The 24,091-nt window shown below is 56.3% G+C and overlaps 1 protein-coding gene across 1 annotated transcript in view; it reads right to left on the bottom strand.

The window, feature by feature from the left end:
- Positions 1-213: 213 nt before the first annotated feature.
- The window catches only part of STX1A (syntaxin 1A), a gene marked incomplete at its 5' end in the record, with an annotated part of 61,276 nt that continues 37,398 nt past the window's right edge, over positions 214-24,091 (bottom strand). The window contains 7 exons of the mRNA XM_027905476.1: positions 214-3,355; positions 3,999-4,109; positions 5,676-5,813; positions 6,076-6,149; positions 11,192-11,300; positions 13,205-13,278; positions 15,076-15,150. Coding sequence (XP_027761277.1) covers positions 3,278-3,355; positions 3,999-4,109; positions 5,676-5,813; positions 6,076-6,149; positions 11,192-11,300; positions 13,205-13,278; positions 15,076-15,150 — 659 coding nt within the window. The remainder of the gene's footprint in view (positions 3,356-3,998; positions 4,110-5,675; positions 5,814-6,075; positions 6,150-11,191; positions 11,301-13,204; positions 13,279-15,075; positions 15,151-24,091) is intronic.

Here is a 24,091-nt window from a genome sequence, read left to right as displayed (position 1 = left end):
AGCTCCCCCTCTGTGTGCAGACAGGGAGTCAGGTACTGTAAAGCTGAGGATCCCATGAGGGCAAAGCTTCCTCGTGGCAGAAATGTTATTCCTGGGGGCATCGCTCCCGAGGGTGCTTGGTATCCTGTTTGCTTTAGTGCTCCCATGGTACTGGGGCTGGCTGTACCCCATCACCTCTTCCCTTCCCCCTGAAGCAGAGGTGCCAGCCAGGGCTTTACAGTTACAAATGTTTATTCTACATAAAAATTCCACAAAATGGGAAGCTGTTTTGCACCCAAAGCTTTGGGAGAAGAAAGGGAGGCTAGCAGGGAGGGAAAAGGGGGAAGGAAAAAAGAGGCAACATACAGTGTCATCCAGCCCAGTGAGACAGAGCAAGCCAGGGTCAAGATCCACATAGAAAACAAGGACACTTAGCTCACAGTACAGCAACAGTACAACTCCACGGGGGGCTCGGAAAGCCTTCAAGTACATTAATTACAAAAAAAACCAATCCCCAGTTCGAGTGCAAGCTGTGCGTGCCCCACACTGCTCGTGGAATACTGCATCGACACGCTCCCGGCGCGGGGAGGGCAGGTGGCACTTGGAACAGAGGTGGTGGAACCCAAAGGACAAGCGGGCGGAGGTTGGGGGGAGGGCTGGAAAAGAAAAAAGTGAAATGTCTTCCCAAAGCACAACCACACTTGGTGATTTGGTCTGTACATGCAACGACAGGTAGGTAAAAAGGAACTGAACGGGGCTTCCCGTAGTGCAGGGGTAATTATTGCACCAAAACACCCTCCCCTCACAGCGAGGACAGTGTGAGCCTGCCTGTGGGGCAGCAGTGGCAGCCTGCTCCTCGCCTCGGAGCCTGGCAGTGCCACGGCCTGCAGGATCCCAGCAAAGTGCCAGCGGCCCCGACTGGCCCCGCCCGGCTCCTGCTGCTGGGGGGCTGCTGGCAGTGGTGGTGCCAACAAGGAAGGAGCAAGGGCCAGAATTCCCCTTGTGCCTTGACGGGGGTGCCACAGCCCTGATGTCGGGTGAGCATGTGCCACAAAAGCCGCTGCTTGGAAGAAGAAAAAAAAAAAAAAAAGTCACCTTGTGCTAGCAGAGGGCATGGCTGCAGGGCGGGAGCCTGGGAGGAGGGTTTTCCTGCCTGCCCAGCGTTATTGCTTCCCGGAGGAGGGGCCCGAGGCTCTCGCTGGCCCGGCATGGCGAGCGCAGGCGGCCGTGGCAGGGAGCTGCACAGGGGCAGGAGCGCGGGCACTTTGGCATCACCTCCAGCTCCCTTTCCTGCAACCAGACATGTCCCTCCCAGAGCAGGGACCCTGCCCGTGCTTCCCTTCTGCCCCTGCCTGGGCGGTCCCGGTTGCCCTCAGCCCTTCGGCCCACGCAGGCTGCACGCAGTGCTGGAGCTGACATCATCCATTGGTGCAAGACCGAGAAAGGGGGGCTCCGGCCTTGGGTGTTCCACTGGCCGCACCCCGAGGGGCTTGGGCTGGGCAGTGCGGGGGACTGGGCTGGAATCGCTTCCCAAGGGCGGCTGGACACAACCAGGGGCTGTACGGTGGGACCTCTGGTGACAGTGGCAGCGAAGGAGTCGTGTTGGGGCTGCTGCTGGGCAGGGCTGGCCCCGGGGGAGGCAGCGCTGAGTGGTTACAGCCACTGCCTTCCCCCGCACCCAGGGGCACCACACAACCAGCGCCTGAGCCACAGCATTCCCACCGGCTGCTGGAGCAGCCCTGCTCTGGCCCCCGTGAGAGCAGGGAGGTGACACTGCCCCTGGCTGGAATACTGGCTGTCATCAAGTGCCCCTTGGGTTCACAGCCCTATCCCAGTGCATGGCAGTGAGCCTGGCCTCAGGTGCCTCCCCTGCTCGGGGCTCTTCTGGGGTGCTTTGGCAAGTGCATGGGCCAGCCGGAGCCCTGGGCTCTCCGGAGGAAGGTGAGGGCAGAGCCCTGTCCCCAGCCCCAGGGAAACGGGCAGTGGCAGCACAGGACCCCTCTGAGCTGCCAGCAGGACCCCCCAGCAGCTGCATCCATCTCCTGGGCATGGCAGAGGTGCTCCCACAGCACGTGGGCAGGTGCCTCATGGGATGGCTGAGCAGAAGGGCACTGTGCCAGGGGAAGGGGGGTGCCAGGAGGCGGCAAAGGGGCAGTCAGGCACTGGCCTGCTCAGGAGCTGGTTGGATACAGGAGGAGGAAGGCCTTGCTTGCAGGGGGGTGGATGCAGCAAGGGCTGCTCCTGGGACCACGACAGGAGAGAGCCCAGCTGCCTCCAACCTCTGGCCTGTGTAGAGAAGCCAGAATGGAGCAGGAAGGTGCTGCCAGGGGCTGTGGGCATCAGTGCCAGCCCCAAATCCCAGTGACAGAGCCCAGGCCTTGGGGCAGCAGGAACCAGGACCACCACGTGCCAGGGCTGAGGGCAGAATGATGAGGCTCCGGTGCAGGGCGACCAGACAACGAAACTCACTGGCTGTAAACTACCTGTGCCATCCTGCCCTGCCAGGCCAGCAACCAGGTGCAGCACAGGGCCCCACGTGGCCTGTCCCTGTCCCCAGGCAACTGTGATGGCCCCAAGCAGCAGCTGCTTATCCCACACCGCTCCATCAGGCACCCACCACCCACAGCAGCACATCCAGCCCCTGGCACCTGCACCAGAGTGAAGGCTCTCCTGGGGAGGGGACAGCCCTGCCACTGGCAGAGTGACAGGGACAGAGCCCCAGAGCCAGGCACAGCCACGGGACAGGTAGGGCCGGGCAGAGCACACCCCTGGGGAAGGACCCCGGAGCGAAGCAGCCCAAGGGAAGGTGTTTGCAAGCACAGACGCGGCTGACAGACATGAGAGCTCTGGCTGGAGGTGATGGGGAAGCTGGGGAGGTTTGACTGGGCACTGCGCTCCCGAAGACCCCTAACACCTGCCTCCCGTCCCTCCTCATCCTCAGCTGTCTCTAGCACAGACTGCCCAGCACAGGAGGAGCAGCAGCGCCCCAAGGGCACCTCTGTCCCCACCTGGTCCCAGCCAGCCACCCGGGCTGGAGCAGTGATGAGAGCTCGGGTTCCCCCCTCCAGGGTCCCCCTCGTGCCCATCACCGTCCCTGGCCCCCCGCCTGCACCCCGGGGCCGGCGCTCCCTCCACACAGACGCACCGCACCGCACACACAGCGTCACAAACAACCATGCATTAGAAACTGAAATGCTGCTGGGAGGCTCCGGGGCTGCGTGGGTCGCTCCGGCGTGGCTGCAGCCCCATGGCACGCGCGGCTCCGTCCATCGCACACAAACAGTCCCGTGGGGTGGGTTTAGCCGAAAATGCCGCCAAAGGTGGAGGCGATGACGATGCCCAGGATCACGCAGCAGATTATGATCATGATCTTCTTCTGCTCAGGTGTCCCGGCAGCGGCAGGGAGAGAGGGGAGAGGGGATGGTGAGTGTTGGGGCAGGATGCACCCGGGAGCTGAGGCTGCAGTCTGCCCTCGTTCCCCTTTGCCCGTGGTGGGCTCTGGGCAGCACCTTGGGAGCCAGAGGGGCTCTGGCTGCCCTGGGCAGGGATGAGCACCCCAGCTCCTGCTTCAGCTCTGGGCTGGCTGAGCTGAGCTGGTGGCCCCTGGGTTCCTGAGCTGATACAGGACCAAGTGTCAGGAGCGGGACAGGCAGCTGGCACTATGCTCAGGGTCTGAGGTGGACCATGCCTTTTCTCTACTTATTTATGGCAAGGGGCATGGCTCTCACAGCAGGCCTGGCCCAGGGGATCTACCCTGTCCCTCTTCCTCTCCCCAAGCACAGGCAGCAGGCCTGCCCCACGGCTCATTGTCAGCTTTCATGCAGCCTGTGCTGGGAGCTCTGCCTCAGCTGTGCCATGGGCTGCTGACATTGGTGTGGGGAAATGCAGTGCCCAGGCACTTGCGAGGCTGTGCCACTCTGCCCGGGGCAGGCAGGGTGCCAGCAGAGCCCTGCCCCCGGGACAGAGGTGTCAGCAGTGCAGACAGGGGCAGACGGGCCCCAGACAGAGCCGTGACTCACCCGTCTGGCTTTGCTCTGGTACTTCACCGCTTTTTTGGTGTCAGACACAGCCCTCTCCACGTAGTCCACCGAGTGCTCCACGTTGTACTCGATGCGGTCAATCATCTCTCCCTGCAGAGCGAGGACACAACCCACGCGCCCGCGCGCGTGCTGGCGTGAGCTCCTTCCTGCTCCGCTGCTCCCCAGCGCCGGGTGGGCACCGCCCTGCCCGACAGCCCTGCGAGGAGAGAGGGACCGTCAGTGCCTGCAGGCTCTGGGGTGCCCTGGGGTGGGAGCTCTGGACTTCGTGCCCTGTCCCAGAGGACCTCTGTGCATGTCGCAGCAGGGAGACAAGCAAAGGAGAGGGTGGAGGCAGTTCCCAGCCCCACTCTGGCCTGGCGGCTGCCCTGTCCAACACCTCAGGTGACATCAAAGCCACAACAGGGTCTACACGGACACCGCGCCGCAGAAACCGGGGGCTCGGCAGGGAGCAAGGACATCCCCAGCAGTGCCACGTGGGATGCTCACAAAACCATGCGCATGCAGGGACCACCACTCCCATCCACATGAGTGCCATGCCGAGGGCAGGAGAGCCCAGAGCGAGGTTGGCCAGGACTGCGGAGCCCTACGGGGACTCCTGCCCCACTTTGCCCCTCACTGCAGGGTGGGGGCTGGAGGTGTGGGCTCCTGTGGATGTGAGCGTGAGCTCACCCAGCCTGCCCACCTCCTTTGACCCCATCCTGATTGTGTGGGGAAGCAGCCAAGTCCTGCAGTAGCTGGACAGGGCTGGCAGGGGCCAGTGGCTCGAAGCCCAGTGCCCTCCTGCATGGCATGGAGGGAATTGGAGCCACAGAGCTGGGGGCTCATGGCCAGCAGGTCGGCAATGCCTATTTCTCAACCTAATGCTGGAGAGTGTGGGGAGGACAAGCCTTGAGGCCCAGGGTTGCTATGGTGTTACCCCCCAAGCACTGACTCCACCAGCTGTTCCTTGCCTTGCCTAAAGGTGCTGCTTCTCCTTCCCACCTGTGCTGTGCCTGGGGCAGAGCAGAGCTGCCAGCCCTGCTGCCAGCCTGGCACCCCTCTGCTCCCAGGGCTGGCAGCTCGGAGCCTCTCACCCCACAGGGCAAGGCAGGGTGCTGGCACTGAGCAGCCCTTAGAGCGGGCCAGGGAACCACAAACCCCACACATCTGTCATGCAGGAGCAGCCATGCAGAGCAGAGCATGCAGCACCACGAGGCTCGGCCAGTGGGCCTTTACCTGCCACTGATGTCTCCTCGGGCCGTGGCAGCATGGCAGGCAAGAAGGGGGGTGAGCAAAGACACCGGGGCACACGCCCGGCTGAGGGGCCACGTGCCATGGGCTGGCAGCACCTCGAGCTCGCCCATCTGGGCCCGATGCTCAGGGCAGGTGGAGAAATCTCCCCCTGCCACCCACTGCCCTCCTCCACATCCCATCACCAAACCTCCCACCCCAGGCACGCAGCACCCCGGCTCTGGGGCACGGGGTGGGTGGCTCCGGACCTGGGGAGCCCAGCTCAGCCCCACTGCGAGCCATGTCGGTCCTAGATGTGGTTTTTTCCCTTCAGCACCCACCCAGGCAAAGGACCACTGTCCCCCAACCTCCCCACCCACCACAGGGACCCTCATCCCCCTCCAGCTCCCCCAGGTGAGCGGCCCCTGGGCCGCAGCGACTCCCTACCTGGCTCTCCACCAGCATGGCCATGTCCATGAACATGTCGTGCAGCTCTCGGATGCTGTTCTCCAGTTTGATGATCTCGCTGTGCCGTGTCTCGATCTCATTCAGGGCCTGCTTGGTGATGTTTGAATCCATGATGATCTGCAAAGGAGACGAGGCCGTTGGAGCACCGTGCTGCGCCCCAGCTCAGGTGCTGGGACTGGGGGCACCAACAGAGGGACGAGGAGGAGATCCAGAGCCCCTCCAACAGTTTGCAGCAGGAAGCCAGGATGCAGGCTCTGCTCCAACAGCATCCTCAGGCCAGACCTGAGCCCTGAGGGCTGTACTGTGGCCACTGTGGCAGCACATCCACCAGCCCATCCCCTGGGATAAGGGGGCTGGCTCAGCTGCAGCCCATGCTTACCCCGGAGGAGAAGATGGCCGGGTTGCCGCTCTCCAGCATGTCCTCCAGCTCCTCGCTGGTGGTGGTCCTGCCAGCTGCAATGACACAACACGGGTCAGAGGGAGTCCTCTGTCCCCATCAAGAGTCCCACAGTCCCACCACAGGGCTCTGCTGGCTCCATGGCATTTCCCATGAGTGCAACGGAGCAAAGCTTCCAGCCCCAAGAGCTCACCGGGCAGATCAAGGGGCTGCCCTCTCACTGCCCAGCTTTGACACCACGTTTTGGGGCGACAGAGCATCACTCCCACCAAGGGTGACCTGCAAAAACCCTTGCCAGCCCTTCTTACCCGTTGGCTCCTCACTCTGGGCTGACACTGCCCTGCTTCCAGGAAGGGAGAGCAAGGGCTCAGGTAGCACAAACTTAGAAACCCTCCTGTTGATGTGCCCAGCTCTGAGCAGTCACTGCCCAAAGACAAGGAGGAGCGTGCCAGGTGGGCTACTCGCTCTGCCCAGTGCAAGCCCCAGAGAAAGCCCCGAGGGTGAGCAGTGGGATCAGCTCCAGGAGATGCTGCACCTCTCGTGGGCAGAGGTGGGATAGGATGCAGGGTGCATGTTCTCCTCCTGTCTCTCACCACCTCCTCACTTACTGCCTCGTTCCCCTAATGCAGAGCACAGGGCTGGTAACAGCTGCATCGAGGCAAAGGACGAGAGCAAAGACATCACACGGATTAACACCCAGCCAGGCAGTGCCAGCCTGGCCAAGGGCCATGGCTGGTCAGGAGGAACTTGCTTCAGTGCTGAGCCAAAGCAAAGGGCCTGGAGGCTGCACATCACCAGCACAGCACCTGCCATATAACCACATAACCACCCTGCAGGACCCCAGAGGGCTTCCCAGGGAGGCCACTGCCTCCTGGCCAGGTTTCCCGGTTTGGAAAAGCTGTCATTAGCTCCTCCACAGCAATAAAATCAGCTCTAAGTGTGCTGGGTCCCTGTCTGATCTGCTGCCCACGTCACCACAGAGCCACAGCACAGCCACGAACTGGAGCGAAAGGACGGAGCCACTGCAAAGGGAGAGGAGCCTGGGGGAACTCTACTGGCCAGAGACTTGGCAAAACAATGGAAAATCCTGAGAATTGGACCTGTGCCTCCCCCAGAGAGCTCCAAGGTACATCTGCTTCTTACTTGGCAACTCTAGAAATTAAAATTTCCTGGGGAGAAGCAGCTCTGCCAACAAGCCAAGCAGCCCAGAGCTTGGTGGGAGCTGCAGCACACGGGGAGAAGCAACCTCAGCCCTCAGCTGTCAGGGAGAGAATGGCAAGAGACAGTGCCCAGGGCCATTGGAAGCTCTGGGACAGGTACACATGAAGCCACTGAGGAGAATTCCCACCTCAAGGCACAGTCCTTGGCCCTGCAACGTCCACCAGGACGGAGTGACTGTCCCCATGGACCGTCTCCCAGGGGATGGGGCAGAGCAGCCCCAGCAGGGTGTGAGGGAAGCTCCCAGGGAAGCCTCCAGCAGCACAGCTCTCCCCCACCACCCAGCTGATGCCAGTTTGCCCAATTCTGCCCACAGATGGCCTATAAATAGGGAAGACTCGAGGCACCTCGGGGTTGTAGAACTCCAACACAGTGCTGCTGAATTAAAAGGGCTCAGCTGGGCTCCTTGGGCTGGCAATATCCTTCCTTCCAGCAACAGGGCTGCACAGGCACCCGCAGAGCCACAGCTGGGGCTCGGGCTGGACACACTGAGGCCAGGACACCTTCCCAAGGCTGGGATCCTCTATCTGCAGCTGGCTTTTAAAGCCCTCATAGACACAAATCCATACAGCTCATGGAGAGATTGATAATGCTGTCCTGTCTGCCCACATGTGAGAGTCACTGATCCACCTGGCCATCCCCCAGCTCAGACGGGTCTGGCACTGCCCACGCTGTGTCAGGATGAGAAGGTTTCAGCTACAAAAGCCTGCCCAGCATGTCACAAAGTGCCACCAACCTCCCAGGCCCTCAGGGCCCTCCTGCTTATCCTGGGCAGGGGTGGCAGGGCCAGTGGCCAGCACTGTGCCAGCACCTGCACTCAAGATAAATCCCGTGGTCATTCCTGAGATGAAAGTGCCACAGGGATCCTAAATCAGCTCTGGGATCACCTGGGGCAGCCCAGATGAGCTGCCAGGGCCCTGCACCCTCCTGGTCAGGGTGGGATGCACCCACAGCTCGTTGTTCTGCACGCCAGTTCAGTGGGCCTGGCACAGCAGGGTGGGCCCAAATGAATTCTCTCAGTGCCCTCAGAGACAGCAGATGCTTTATTTTTGGGTCCTCGGTCTTGCACATAACAAAACTGTTCCTAAAAACAAGCAGCGTCTGTGCAGCTCCTCCACAGCTTCAGCTGCACACCCACCACAGAGAGCTCCTCCAAGCTCCAAATCCAATTTCTCTGGGAGCAAAACCTAATTACATTTAAGATATAATTTCTCCTAACGGGCAAAGCGGAGAGGAAAAAAATGAGGGAGTGACAACTCCCAGCACAGGCAGTGCAGAGGGGGACAGAGCCCCTGGCAGCAGACAGGGGGCACGGTCCAGCCACTGCATATCTGTCCTGCTGTCACCAACCCCAGGACATGGAGCATCCTGCCACCCCTCCACAGTGCAGCCTGTGATCCCTCCATGGCACCTGTGATGTTGGAGTGCTTGGGAACAGAGCAAAGTGAGTAAGGAGGAGGTGAGGCCAACGATTAAGGCTGGAGTAGAAGCAGTGGGAGAAGGGAAGAGAAGGGAGGGAAGGGGAAGAGAGGGGAGGGAAGGGGAGGGAGATGGAAAGGGAGATGTAGAAGGAAAGGGAGGTGGGGAAGGAGATCCATTTCATCCCATCAGACATGCTTCTGGCTGGGCAGAGTGATGGGGATGGTCTCTGAGGCACAACCTCAGACATGAGCCAGAGCACACACACAGTGCTTAGACAAGGAGAAGGGGCAGATCCTGAGAGGGCTGTGGGGAGCCCCAGGGGTTGGCTATGGCCCCCGGCAGTGAGTCCACATCACCAGCTCTGCAGCTGTCCTATTGCAGAGCCGGGAGCAGATGTGGTGAGGATGGAGGAGCTTGCTGGGAGCTGGGGAGCCCCCCCGGAGCTGCTGAAAAGTCCCTGCTCTCACACTTTCAAAACCCGAGTGATTTACTGGCTTTGCTGTCAGAGCTCCCAGCACTTTCTATCTTTGGATTTCTCAGCTGAAAGCGAGAGCTGAGGATTTCGTGGAGCTTTTGTGCAGTCGCCTCATCCCAGCTGAGCTCTGCTCCAAAGAGCCTGCGCAGGAGCCCCCGGAGCAGCCAGAGCTGAAGGCATTGCCTGGGACACCCCAGGCCAAGCAGAGCCCCTGGCCAGGCAGTAAAACCTCCTTAAGCTGTTCCTTTCATTAAGCCCTTCTGCCAGGAGAGACTTTCCGCTGCCCGGATGTGGGAATCCCGCCTGGACTGCACAGAGGAACTGTGTCCCTCCCCAGCACAATCCCATCCTGCCTCTGCACCCACTGCACACCTCCATCCCTCAGGGAATGCAGGTCCCTCGCTGTCAGGAACTGGGACAGCTCCCCTGCACCCCTCACTGCTCCACGGGGGACCCTGAGCAGCCCTTTTCCTGCACCCATCAGGCTCTGCCAGGCACCGGCAGCCCGGCAGGACGGACAGAGCAAACACAACTTGATGCATCTCCAGAATTTATGCAGAGCAGGAAAGTCCTTCCAAAATCCAGTAGGAAAACAAGAGGAAGGTTTCCTTCCGGTCTGCAGCCAATCAGAGACATGGCTGAGTCCTTCCAAATCTCCTCTCTCGGAGGGAGGCACAGGGATACCTTAAACTCCTGCTCACATGACAAGCCACCCCTCAGCTGTCACCTGCAGGATGACGTTGGCTGATGGATGAGTCAGGCAGCTGGAGCAGTGACACGTCATCCTGCTTTACAGCAAACTGGCAAGCTCTTGTTGAGCCTCGTGTCAGTCAGCCTTCCCATCCAGCCACCCTGGAACAGCCCTATTACTATTATACATCAGAAAGACTAATTTTAACAAAGGCTTGCACAGCTGAGTCTCCCTCCAGCCCTCCACAGAAACCCCACAGCACCCAGATTTCCAGGCATCCCAGCCCATGAAAGACATTCCCACAGGAGACCACCAAGGACACCACTCTGACTCACAGACCTCCTGTCACTATTCATGCTGAGTCGCTGAAAGGAAGAAAAACATCCATTTGGTTGTGAGATAAAAAGAAAAGGACTAGGATTCGGATCCTTCCATTCTGAGCACAAACCTCACGATGCCTCTGACAATGAGATTATTTACAAAAATCTCTTTAAATCTCTGCATGCCCTGACTTTGCCCTTGCTTATTCCCCTAATTAGGGTGGTGACATGGTTCTTCCTTGCTGGGACATGATCCCATTGCTGTAAAACTATCCAGGTATCACTGACTGCCCAAAAGAACCATTGGGAGAGTGTTTTGTGGACAGGCAGGACTAGCCTTATCCTGGCTGATGGGCTCTGGATGACTCAGAGAGCTCATAGTGCCACGGTGCTGCCACCAGGGTGAGGTGTCACCAGCCTCAGAGGTGTCGCCTGGGCCCCACCCTTGGTCAGAAAACGACATTACTGCTGCCAAGAGCCATCAGGTCCTGTGTTCTGGGAGGTGCCTGGGGCAGGCACTGAGTCTCCTGCTCCTCCTGTGCAAGGCAAACCGCTGGGAGCAGGGAATGCTCCCATCTCAAGAGCTGCTGTCATGTTTATCCCACTTCAGCCACGATGAAGAGCACTCTGAGGAAGGGCAAGGCGCACGTGGGAGGCAGGAATTCCCATGAGCTCCTCTGAATTCAAAATGAGCAGCAAACAAGAAAGATTCTTCTCTCCCTGCGCCCCCGGCGCTCTCTCCGCAGTATTTCGGGATGTGCTCTGCTGGATGTGCTCTGCCCCTGGAACTCAAGGTGTCCCCCTCCCGCAGGAGCCCTGTCCCAGTCACAGCCACGGGCCCCTCTGCACCCTGGGTTTTCCAGGGGGGCTCTACCCAGTCGCAGGAGCAGCTCTGATCCCTCAGGAGCCAGTGCAGGACGTGGCCCCACGGCACACACAGCCCAGCTGCGTTCCCACTCCGGGTTTACTCACTGATCTCCAGCTGCCTCTGGATCCTGCCCTTGCAGCGCTCCCGGTAGTCGGTCTGCGTGGCATTGTACTCGGACATCACCTCCACGAACTTGCGCGACAGTGTGGAGTGCTGTGGAGGGCAGAGGAGGAGGGGAGGGGGTGAGGGTCCTGCAGGAGTGAGAGCCCTGCCATCCCCACGGCAGGGAAGGCTCAGCCTCGAGCACCCCCTGCACCTCCAGCCACCCCAAAGGCATTTCCAGCCCAAACGCTGCTCTGGAGAGTGTCCAACCTGTGCCCGATTCCCACCTTGTCACCCAGCCCAGAGCACTGAGTGCCATGTCCAGTCGTTCCATGGACACCTCCAGGGGTGGGGACTCCACCACTGCCTTGGGCAGCCTCTTCCAATGCCTGACCACCTTTCTCCTTGAGACATTCTACCTGATGTCCAACCTGAACCTCCCCTGGAGCAACTTGAGGCCGTTTCCTCTTGTCCTGTCCCTTGTTCCCTAGGAGCAGAGCCCGACCCCCACCTGGCTCCAACCTCTCCTCAGGGAGTTATAGAGAGTGAGAAGGTTCCCCTTGAGCCTCCTTTTCTCCAGGCTGAGCCCCCCAGCTCCCTCAACCGCTCCTCATATGACTCTCTAGACCCTTTTCGTGCTCTGTTGCCCCTCTCTGGACGGTCTTTTCTCAGCATGGGAACGGGTGACTGTCAGATGTGCCTGGTGCCACCATCACTCAGCCTTGTTGGTGCAAGTGTTGTTACACCCGGAGCAGCCCCGGCCAGCACAGCCCTCCTTCCAGGAGACATCTCGAGGACACACTTGGGTTTGCTCTGCAGCTATTCTGAGCCAGCAGCAGCACAGTATTTATGGCACAGCCTCAGCTCATCTTCTCTCTCCTCCACCACAAACCTCACACGAACGCCCCCGGCAGCTCCGGCTCCAGCCTTTCCTCCAGAGGTGCTGGCCCCGAGCAAGGTCAGAACAGCTCCTGGGCATCTCAGCTCAAAATCCAGCAATGTGCCATCCAAGCGACTCTTCTGCCTTTCCAAAAACTGTTTTTCCTAAAATCCACTTCATTCTCATTCAGCTGAAAACTACCAACCTGTGCTGATCTGCAGCCAAATATAGCCTGGGTGCTGAGTGACACCCTTCCTGCTCACCAGCACACCACGCTGCACCTCTTTTGCCTCAGAAGTTATTTAACTCAGTGTTTATTTTCTCAGATTGTTATTTTATGTTCCCACGGGCATCCCACATGTCTACAAAATGCATTTGATTTTTGAAGGAACACGGAGTTTCATGGGCGAAATGGGCTGGAAAAAAAGCACTTTAGATGGCTTTCAGTTATTAAATAAAGCTACCTGAATATTCACAGCAAATCAAATGCATAGCAAAATGTACTTTGTGTTTGAAAGAAACTCATGAAACAGAAAATATTAACCAAAGTTATGAAATGGGGTTGTTTCATCCAGGGCCAGCAACTCTTCACTCCTCAAATGTGGGGAAAGTAACGCAAGCCAGAGAAGCTGTGGCTGCCCCATCCCTGGAAGTGTCCAAGGCCAGGTTGGACAGGGATTGGAGCAACCTGAGCTAGTGCAAGGTGTCCCTGCCCATGGCAGGGGGTGGAATGAGATGAGATTTGAAGGTCTCTTCCAATCCAAACCACGCTTTGAGACCAAGGCTCCTGTTGCCTTTATCCCTTTAATAATTGGCTAAAACCCACTCTTAGCCGCAGAACAAGGCTCTGAGATGCTTTCTTTTCACCCACATCCCCCAGACCAGGCACTGCAGCGACAAAGGGGCAGAGTCCAGGCTGGAGCAATGGCTGCCTCCCCCCGGGGTGCTCTCTCACCAAAGCATCACCAGAAGGTAAAAAAAGCTACACAGCAACCCTGCCCGGTGGGGCAGGAGACAGAGCTTCACCCAGAGAAGGCTGTTCCTCACAGGAGGAACAGTCCTCCTCTCCCAGCACCTCCTGGGATCCCAGGGCTGCCTCTTCCCAACCTCCTGGTGCCAGAGGGCAGAGACTCACCTGAGTTTTCCTTATCCGCAGGTCAGCCGATGACCTGTTCAGTCCTTCCTCTTGTTCAATACTCTGCTCAATACCTGGTTGGGGTGGAAGGACACAGATTATTTTTTCTGCTGTTTGGAGAAGAATCACAGAATCAATAAAGTTGGAAAAGACCTCCACGATGATCAAATCCAAACTTCGACCTCATGGCCACTAAAGCACACCGCCAAATGGCAAATCTACTCATTTCTGAACACTTCCAAGGATGGTGACTCCACCACTTCCCTGGAGAGCCTGTTCCAATGCCTGACCAAAGGAAAGGGATTGTTTGGCAAGGGGACTGTGAAAGGCTGAAGCCTGTGGATCAAGTTGTTTCCAGTTCCTGACTCCAGCCTGACATTCAGACTGGACTGGCAGCAAAGCCCCATTTCACGACTGCGAAACACCCAGTGCTTGGCCACTGGCTGAGATTTGGGGTTGTCAAGGGCAGCACTGTCCCCTGAGCCCAGCATGAGGCAGGTTCCTCCTGCAGCAGAGGCTCCCCATTTCCTGGAGCTGCCCCCTCAGCCTCCAGCACAGCTCAGTGTATTCCATCAGCAACTGGGCTTCCTCCACTCTCGTCACAAACCCATTCCCAAGGAATGGTATTGGCAAACACTGGGCATTTATGATAATGAATTAAATCACATTTTCCCAAGAAGCTGGTAATTAGAATTAGCCCCTGCATGAGCAATATCTGGCCTGAAGAAGTCAGTTTGTTGTCAGCAGATGTTGTTTTGGATCAGTCCTGACTGTTTTCTGTCATTGATCATGCTGGCCACGAGGCGATTTGGGACAAAGCACAAGGACTAATCATCCTCTGCTCCAGGTAAACATGATACCAGGGAGTCTTTTCTGGAAGCAGGAAACAGGAATTGGAGCCTGTCCTGCAATCCTTCAGGCTCTCAAAGCTGCTTAAAAAACACTAAATGAAACACTAACGGAAAAGGATTTTTGTTTTGCACGGGTCAAACCCTGTCACCAGGGATCCCAGTGTGCCCAGGGCCATGGGAATGGATCCCCCAGACTGTGAAATGGGTAAGATGGCCCCTGGCTCTCCTTCCTGGCTCTGGTTGAGATCCTGCCAGCAGGACAGGGGACAATGGAGGTACAGGTCTCCTGGCACACACATGGGGCACAGCCATGCCAGTGGTGACCAACCCAACAAACAGCTCCAGCTGCATCTGAGTCCTCCAGGACTGTGGTCTCCCATGAAACCTTGGCATTAGTGAGAACACTGCTGCCATGGGATAAGCACCAACTCCTCTCCCACCCTTCAGACAGCCGAGACTCCTGCACCAATCTCAACCAAATCCCACACTGGGGTCTAAGACTACCAGAGACAAATCCAAGCTGCACCAGGGTGTCCTCACTGACCCCCTGAATTCCCTGGGGTCCAGTCAAGGAATTCTGGGCTCATTGGAGTGCTCCAGCACAACCTTGTCCATCAGCAAGCTGACAGTCACATTGTTCTCACTCACTGTCAAACAGACTGACTGACTGTTCCAGTGGTGGAAACTGAAGGTCATGCCCCACAGCACGTCCCACAGCAGCATCTCTTCACCCACCCAGCCCTGGAGCCCACCCTTTGGCTGTGCTAGGGGATTGTCCAGAGCCCAACAGCCAGTGGTGGTGGCACAGGTCTGGCTTGAACCCCAGCAGGTGCTCGTGGCCCCATCCCCTCACCTCCATCCTGAGAACGGGGCACAAGGGGGCAAATTCACAAAGGGCAAATAAAAGCAGCTGGAGGGTGCAAGGGCAGGGAAGGTGATGCCCATCCCTGGGTGCATCCCCAGCCCAGCATGGGAGTGCTCTGGCAGAGCCCCACAGATCCATCACGAGCCAACACTCACTCTTTAGCTTGGAGCGCACTTTGTTCGCCGTCTTCTTGATGTCAGACATCAGCTCTTCCAGCTCCTCCTTCGTTTCTGGGGAGAGAGGAAAGAACAAACATGGATGTGCTGGACACACACTGCAAAAATCTGCTGCCTGGCCCCACAGTGTGTGGACACTAGAACTGGGAGCACTCCCACCCCTGGACTGGGAGCACTCCTGCCTCCAGACTGGGAGCACTTCCCTCACCTACACTGGGAGAACTCCCACCCATAGACTGAGAGCATTTCCACCCCACACTCCATGCTGGACTCTCCTCACAGTCCTGAGACCCCCACCTGGAGCTGCCTCCAGCTCTGGGGTCCCAATACAGGACAACAGGGTTAAACTGAACAAGGGTGGGCTCAGGTTGGACATGGGGAAGAAATGTTGGACCAGGAGGGTGGGGAGACCCTGGCACAGGTTGCCCATTGAAGCTGTGGCTGCCCCATCCCTGGAAGTGTCCAAGGCCACATTGGATGGGGCTTGGAGCAACCTGGGCTAGTGGAAGGTGTCCCTGCCCATGGCAGGGGGGTGGGACTGGATGACCTTTCAAGGTCCTTTCCAACCCAAACCACGCTCTGAGTCTGATCTCATCCAAGTTCCTCTCCCAGAAACCAGCATGTCCTTGATGGTGCCAGGATGTGCAGCCATGGCCCACACCACCCTGTGCTCCAGAAACTGCTGGGCCTCCAGACACAGCAGCAGGGCTGGAGCAGGGGCACAGCCCTGTGCCCAGCACTCCAGCACCCAACTGTGCCCTGCCAGTGCACCTCTCCCTGCTGCCACCCCAACACTCCCTCTTGATTTTGATGAGATCAAGACTTAATTAAATAAAACATTGTTTAATAGAGCCGAGGCACGCTGACTGAGTCATGTCAGTGGCTCCGATGCCAGCTGCCAGTCACAGGCATAATTAGAAAATCCTGATGATGGGAATGTGCTGGGGGAAGGTCCCATCGTACCAGAGGCTGTACACATTCCTGACCTAGAGGTATGAACTTCAGCACTATTGGGAAAAGGAGAAAAGGGACACATCTGTTAATTCCTTCACCCCCTGATATTTGCTGGAGAATGACCACAAATGCAGGGACAGGAAGAGGATATTTTCAGTTTGGGTTCCCATTTAAGTGACTAATTATCTATTTTTTTCCCATTCTTAAAAGAACTTGTAAAAATAAGAAGTAAATAAATAATAAGAAATTATAATAATAAGACATTAATAAGTGTAATAATAAGGAATTAATGATTGTTTCTTAATAAAGCAATGAACCAGCCTGGACTGAGTAACTCCCTGAAACCATCCAGGCTGGGGAAGCAGATAAGGATCCAGGACTGCCATGCACACAAGGATGAGCTGGGAGTTGGGATTGTCAACCTGGAAAGGGGAAAGCCAAGGGGGTTCCTACTGCTGGCTGTGACTGCCCTGCAGGAGGATGGGGAGAAGCTGGGGCCAAGCATCCTGCTGGTCCTTGGAAGTGACCTTCAGCTTCCTGCTGAAGCTTGTGGGTCCACAGGGACAGGACAACCAGTGCTGGACCAAGCTGGGACAGCAAAATGCAAATTAGATATTAGGAAAAACAATCATCACGAAGGCAGTCAAAGACTGGACCCAGAGAGCCTGTGGGACATCCTTCCTTAAGGATGTTCAGCACATGGCTGAGCAACCAGATCCAATGGACTTGCTGGAGGGGACTGGGCCAGGGACCTCCAAGGTTCCTTCCCGTCCATATCCCCTTCCCACCCACATCCACCTTCAATCCTATTAAACAATTTCACATAACTCACTGCCTTGTACTTTCCCTTCTCCCTGCCAGGCTGGGTTGAGGGATTCTCCTCCTCTACTCTGCCCAGTGAGACCCCACCTGCAGTGCTGCCTCCAGCGTGGGGGCCTCCAACTCAGGAAGGACATGGAGCTGCTGGAGAGAGTTCAGAGGAGGCCACGGAGATGTTCTGAAGACTTGAGCCCCTCTGCTCTGAAGCCAAGCTGGGAGAGCTGGGGGCATTCACCTGGAGAAGAGAAGGCTCCAGGGAGATCTTAAAGCCCCTTCCAGTGCCTAAAGAGGCTCCAGGAGAGCTGAAGAGGGACTTGGGACAAAGGACAGAGGGACAGGACATAGGGAATGGCTTCAAACTGACAGAGGGCAGGTTTTAATTAGACATTAGGAAGAAATTCTTCCCTGTGAGGGTGAGGAGGCCCTGGCACAGGTTGCCCAGAGAAGCTGTGGCTGCCCCATCCCTGGAAGTGTCCAAGGCCAGGATGGACGGGGCTTGGAACTACCTGGGGTAGTGGAAGGTGTCCCTGTCCATGGCAGGGGTGGGATAAGATGATCTTTAAGGACCCTTCCAATCCCATGATACACTGCCACTGTGGATGCACAGGGCAAGTAGTGAGCACAGTCCCATGGTGGTCACTCAGGATGGGGACAGGACCACACAGACAAGTGGAGGGGACAGAGAATGGGAGCTGGGTGCCTTCCTCAAAATATTTCCAACTGAGCAGCAGGGAGAACTCTCCTTCTGGCTGGCTTTGAGTCACAGGCCGTGTGAGGATTACTTGGCGGCCTGGCAGGCACAGGCTGCCCAGACAATTATTTTCACATCCACGGCGTCTGTTTAAGTGACTCACTCACATCTATTTAACCATTCCCAGCGAGGGACATCCAGCCCTGGGAAGCTGAAGTACCACAACATTGTCACGCTACGGTCGCTGTCACCCCACGCCAGAGCGGCACTGAGCGGGGAGAGGGGATGTTTTAGGGAATGGGTCAGGCTCCCCACATCCCACAGCCCGCCTGGGATGTCTGCTCTGCTGCAGCAGGAACAGGGATGTCCCCATGGCCACCAGCACTGGGGCCATGTCCCTGGTCCCTGCTGGGAGAGAGGAGGAGGCTTTGGTCCAAGGTCAAGTCTTATGGCCCCGAGAAGCTCCAGGGCCTGCTGTGACCTTGCCCAGGAGGCAACCCAGGCAGGTCAGGGGAGGTAGGGGTGCAGGCAGGGGTGCAGGCAGGGGTGCAGGCAGAGGTGGGAGCTCCTTCCCCTCCCTCTGCCAGCAGCAAATGGGGCACCTGTCTGGCAGGGAGCAAACACCCAGCCCAGGCTGGTAACACTGCAGGCAAGCATGCAGGAACAGGCAGAATCAGGCAGGCAGACAGGAACAGGTAGGCAGAAACAAACAGGCAGGAGCAGAAGGCAGGCAGGATCAAGCAGGAGCAGCAGGAGCAGCAGGCAGGAACAGGTAGGCAGGCAAGCTCCAGCGGAAGCAGGCAGGTGCAGGCAGGAGCTGGCAGGAGCAAGCAGGAATGGGCAGGAGCAGGCAGGAGAGCAGGCAGAAGAGCAGGCAGAAGCAGGCAGACACAGTCCTCCATCCTTCACAGTGAAGGGCAGGTGCTGTCCCCACTTGCTGCAGCTCCCCTGGACATCACAGTGACAGTAACTCTGCTCACAGGGTGCTCAGCCTCAAGCTGCCTCACTCACCCCTTGTTGGGACTAAGAAACCTTCACCTCTGCAACCTGCAAGTCTTTACTGACAACAACCAACCAACGTCATCGAGAAAGGCACAATTCCAAACTAATTCCCAGCTGAGTTACCTGGCAAAGCTGAGAGGAATAATCTTTTTGGCAAAGACTTAGTTCTTTCAATAAAAAATTAAAGAAGATCCTGAGCACAGTTCCTTGAAGGAAATTTAAAAAAAAAATACAAAAAACATTTCTTGTTTATCTTGGCACTTCCATTTACTGAATGTTGAGCATTTTTTAAGGGGAATGCAAAGAGGAAACACAGACCTGGGAGCCCCACAATGATCTGGTATCTGGGAGCAAACCATAAGGAATCTTTTCTAGGGATCTATAGAGTTGGCTGAAACATTTTCCACAGTGTTTCATGGCCTTAAGGCAGTACAAATGAAACCTGTTGTAAAAGCCACCAGGGAGGAGATTGGCTAGAAAGGGCCTGTACCTGAGTCAGGGCAATCCCCAGTATCAGCAAAGACTGGGGATGGATGGATGGATGGATGGATGGATGGATGGATGGATGGATGGATGGATGGATGGATGCATGGATGGATGCATGGATGGATGCATGGATGGATGCATGGATGGATGGATGGAGAGCAGCCCTGTGTGGAGAAGGACACTCCAGTTGAAGTTCCATTTGCCAAAAGACATTTGGGACATCAGTGACCTCTGTGCAGTCCTTCAGTTCCCAAAGGCTGAGGTTTATTCTTGGAAACAGAGCTCAGAGTCTGACATTGAAACTTATTTATTCAAACTACGGAAAACAAGAAGAAAATCATCAGACACTGACTCAACCCTTCCCGAATTTTCTCGGTTTTTCAGCTCTGACCAGCACAACCATTTGCAGGAGGTGTGACAGAACGGGGAGCAGGCAGAGGGGGGACAGGAGAGAGCTGCTCCAAGCTGAGCTGGGGCTGTCCCTTCCACACAAGGAGCTCCAGCTGTCTGCTGAGCTGCAGAAATAGGACACGGCGAGGTCGTCCATCTGCCTTCGCCAGCAGCGAGGGCACGGGAGACATCCAGTGCCGTCAGGAAGGACCAGCAGCCCTGGGATTTTTAACTTCCTGCATGCCAGGAGGGACAAATCTTGCTCGAGGTGCAGCGAGGAGAGACACTGCCAGGGTTCAAGGCCTGTGCAAAATGTCTCCAGGCTTTTACACAGGAGCAGAACAGAGATGATGCACAGAAGGGACTGAAAAGCTTTAGGGATCCCCTGGGAGGAAAAGTGTTCCCAGAAACACCTGGTCTGTCCACCTGTGTTTTGTGGTGACCCACAATGGATTAAATTGTAGTTTTTGACTTTTGACATCCAACCCCTCAATGTCTTTCTTGTTGTGAGGGACCCAAAACCGACCCCAGGATGCCCCAGCTACGCCAGCACAGGGGGATAGTCCCTGCCCTGGTCCCACTGGCCACACTTGCTGACAACAACAGCTTCTCCTGCAGCCACTTGCTGGCTGTTTATGATCCAGCAGCACAAATGAGGGGATCACAGTGCTCACACCCAAGGACTCTGCTTTGGTGATAACCCTGTGCAAGGAGCAGAGCTGGTGCAGTGCAGTGTTTTGCTCCAGTTTCTCTATTTTCAGAGAAAGCTGGATTTCAGTTTTTCCCCAATTTAACACTAATACACCAGTTCATAGACAGTGAGGGATGAAGGAGGGCCATGCAAATGACCTCACGCCTGGACACTGGTGTGAGCTTGAACCCACAGCTCCCAAAATCTGCTGCCCATCCTGCCTGCAGCGGGCTCAGGGAGCTTCCTGCCAGCACACTCAGCAGCAAACCCAGCCCCACAGCTCATCTCCAGCATCCTCAGCCCAACACATCCCACGCCGGTATTCCAGCTTACAGCTCCACCGGAGCGGCTGCTGGGAAAGCGGGAGGTCGCTGAGCTGGCAGGAAGCAGCAAGGATCAACAGCTCAAAGCAGGGGGAGTTGAGGAGATCTTTTAATTAAAAGCAGGCAACGGACCTGATGGAAGCCCTGATGGAAGCACAGGATCTGGTGGGCGCTGCAGGCGGCTGCGCCCCCGGGGGACTCATCCCAGCTCCACCAGGGGCACCCAATTAAGGCAGCAAAATTTATGTGAGCGAATGGCTGCGGATGCTGCTCCCACCTGCTGCAAAAATGTCCATCTGACAGAGCCCTGCTGCGCCGTCCCCGAGGTTTTGGGGTGTTCAACTCTCCGGGAGAAATCAGCTGGCTGACGACCGAACGCTCCTTCCCTTTCCATGCTCTGCTCCGAGCCCTTCCATCCACCTTCTTAGCTCCAGGTTGGCACTGAACACCACCACGAGCACACAGTCCCTCCACCACCCACTCCCATCCCACTTGGAGCCACACACAAACCCCCATCAGCTCCAGGAGGAACAGAGGACACTTGGGATGCAGTGCTGGGGCTCACAGCAAAGCCACCCCAGGCCTCCCACGGGCACTGAGGGCACAGGTACCAACTAAAAGCTCCTCAGCTCTATTTTTACAACACCGATGGCACTAACTGTCTTACCCTCCCTTAATTGTCCCGATCAAATTCCACTTCAAATACTCCATTTATTTTTCCCAGAAGCAAGGTCGGGTTGATCAGTCAATAATTATCCAGCTCATTCCCTCTCTCTTTGAAAAACTGATGTTGTGCTACCTCTCAAGCTCCTTGTGCCTGCCAGGTGTGCCAGGAATTATTGGAAATCAACACTAATGGCAAAGGCACCACCTTACTCAGCTCCTGGAAAACTTCCCGATCGATGCCTTCAGGTAGCCTGGATCCAGCAGCATCTATTTTTGGTATTGACTGTCTAGCAACAACCTGATTTACTGTTGGAACGTTGGAATTTAATCAGCATAAGATACATCACGTGTTTTCCAAAAAAAAAAAAAAAAAAAAATCATTTCCCGCATGTTTGTGTCCTTTCTGCATTATTCTCCCATTTTCCTTTATTAATGCACCAAAATGGCTGAGAGGTTTCTGCTCTTCTTTACTCACAAAAACTTCAGCCCGTCCTTCAGGCTGCTGGGTGGGTTTTCCAGCTCCAGTTTCTGTGCCACTGGGAGAGGGTGGGGATATATTCTCCTCCTCCTCACCATGTATGGGAAAACGGAGATGAATATAAATCCATGGCAAGTAAAGCTCCAGGAGTAGGAGGTACAGAGAAGTGGTAAGAAACACTGAAGGATGCAGGGAGGATAAAGTGCATTCAATTTATTCCATGAGCGCTTGATATCAAGGAGCAAGTTGGGATCACCCAGATCACCAAGAGTCCCTGGTGCCAAGACCTGACTGTGAGCAGTGGGGCTGCTCAGGGGTCCTGCCCAGGGGGGTTTCACACCCCAGCCATACAAATATTTATTTCAGGATTGAGGAACACAAACTAGGCTGAATTTGGGATCACAAACGATCAACAGGAATTTTCTGGGGTTTTAACTGGTCTTGTAGCAGAGGTGTCGGGAGTAATTAAATAATTCCTTTTTGTCCCGTGCTTTAAACACAGGATCATGGACTCACAGTGTGGTTTAGGTTGGAAGGGATGTTCAAAGATCATACAGTCCAAGCCCTTACCATGGGCAGGGACACCTTCCACTAGCCCAGGTTGCTCCAAGCCCCATCCAACCTGGCCTTGGGCACTTAAGAGGGCTGGGGCAGCCACAGCTTCTCTGGGCAACCTGTGCCAGGGCCTCCCCACCCTCGTGGTTCACCATTTCTTCCCTATGTCCAACCTGACCCCACCCTCAATTTAACACCATTGTCTCGTGCTGGGACCCCAGAGCTGGAGGCAGGTCCATGGGGTCTCAGGGGAGCATTCCCTCCCTCACCTGCTGTCCATAGTGCTGGGGATGAGCCCAGGAGACACTTGGCTTTCTGGGCTGCCAGTGCCTGTGGACAGGTCATGCCCCATTTCTCACCAACAGAATCCCCCAGTCCTTCTCCACAGGGTGTTCTCCATCTCCATCCACCCATCCATCCATCCATCCATCCATCCATCCATCCATCCATCCATCCATCCCATCCATCCATCCCATCCATCCATCCATCCCATCCATCCATCCCATCCATCCATCCATCCATCCATCCATCCATCCATCCATCCATCCATCCATCCATCCCATCCATCCATCCATCCATCCATCCATCCCATCCATCCATCCCATCCATCCATCCATCCCATCCATCCCCCAGTCTGTGCTGGCAGTGGGGAATTGCCCCAACCCAGGTGCAGGACCTTGCCCTTGTCCTGGTTGAACTCCATGAGGTTCCCATACTTTGGCAACTTTATTGCTGCCACTCCAGTATCCTAAGGCGCTTTAACCATCCTTCCCAGGAGACAGTCTGGCTCTTCCCAAGAACAGACATACTCTGAACGCTGAATTTAAAGTGTTCAGGATGAGAGAGAGAGAGTCTGTGCTCAGTCTGTGAGAAGCAGGGCCTGATGTGGGGACTGGGTCCAGCACAGGAGGGAAGGGAAGTCCTTCACCCCTGCACAAGGTGATGCAGATCACCCACAGTGAGCCCATTTGGACAAAGAGACACTGGGCTTTGTGTGGAAAGGCAGACCGCCAGGGAACTGTGGAAAGGTTATTTTTAGAGTTGCACATTTCCATGATAAAGAGCAAGTATTACCTCTGGCTGAAAAGAAAATTTTTTCTAGCATTGGTGGAAAAAAATGACCTGAAGCAGATCTACCCCCCAGAGCTTCAGCTGAGAGCACACTCGAGATGCTGCTGTTGGTACCCAAAGCAACACGTGGGAAATAAAGCCCCAGAAAGCACCCACGAAGAGTTCACACACCTGAACCTGCCCAATCCAGCTTTTTTTCCCCGAGGAAAAAAATGTCCTGATTTATATTTTTAAACACTGATTGAAGCGCAGGGAACTGCGTAACTTCGCTCAACTTGTCTGTGTCCCAGCAAGGACAACACACAGGCAGGTCACGGTGGCCAGGAAGGGTTTATAGGTCATCCTGCAGCCACTGTCCCCTGCAGCCATCACCCCTGCACACTGGTTGTCTGGCAGCTTCTCCAGACTCCACTAACTCACGGGAATGGGATAGCCCAAACTTCCAAGTTGGAAGGTGTCACCTGCAAGTTGCCGTGTAAATCTGAGAGATCCAAATGGTCCATTCCCAGGGAAAGGTCAAAAAGGGGGAAAAAAATCCACCTCACAGTGCTGGGCACTTGCACAAGGACTCTTCCATAGAGCCATGGTCTCAGAGGGTGGTTTGGGTTGGAAGAGACCTTCAAGCCTCATCTCGTTCCACCCCCTGCCATGGGCAGGGACACCTTCCACCAGCCCAGGTTGCTCCAATCCCTGTCCAACCTGGCCTTGGACACTTCCAGGGATGGGGCAGCCACAGCTTCTCTGGGCAACCTGTGCCAGGGCCTGCCCACCCATATGGTACAACACTTCTTCCTTATGTCCAGCCCAAAACTGTTTGCAGGTGACCACAGCAGCAAAGGCAGGGTTTGGTCCCTCCATCCCCACCAGCA

The sequence above is a fragment of the Empidonax traillii genome, unplaced genomic scaffold, assembly GCF_003031625.1.
Source record: "Empidonax traillii isolate 1590-97213 ecotype Southwest subspecies unplaced genomic scaffold, ASM303162v1 scaffold1158:size169731, whole genome shotgun sequence".
Classification (NCBI taxonomy): Eukaryota; Metazoa; Chordata; class Aves; order Passeriformes; family Tyrannidae; genus Empidonax; species Empidonax traillii.
This window is presented reverse-complemented; position numbering and strand designations above follow the sequence as displayed.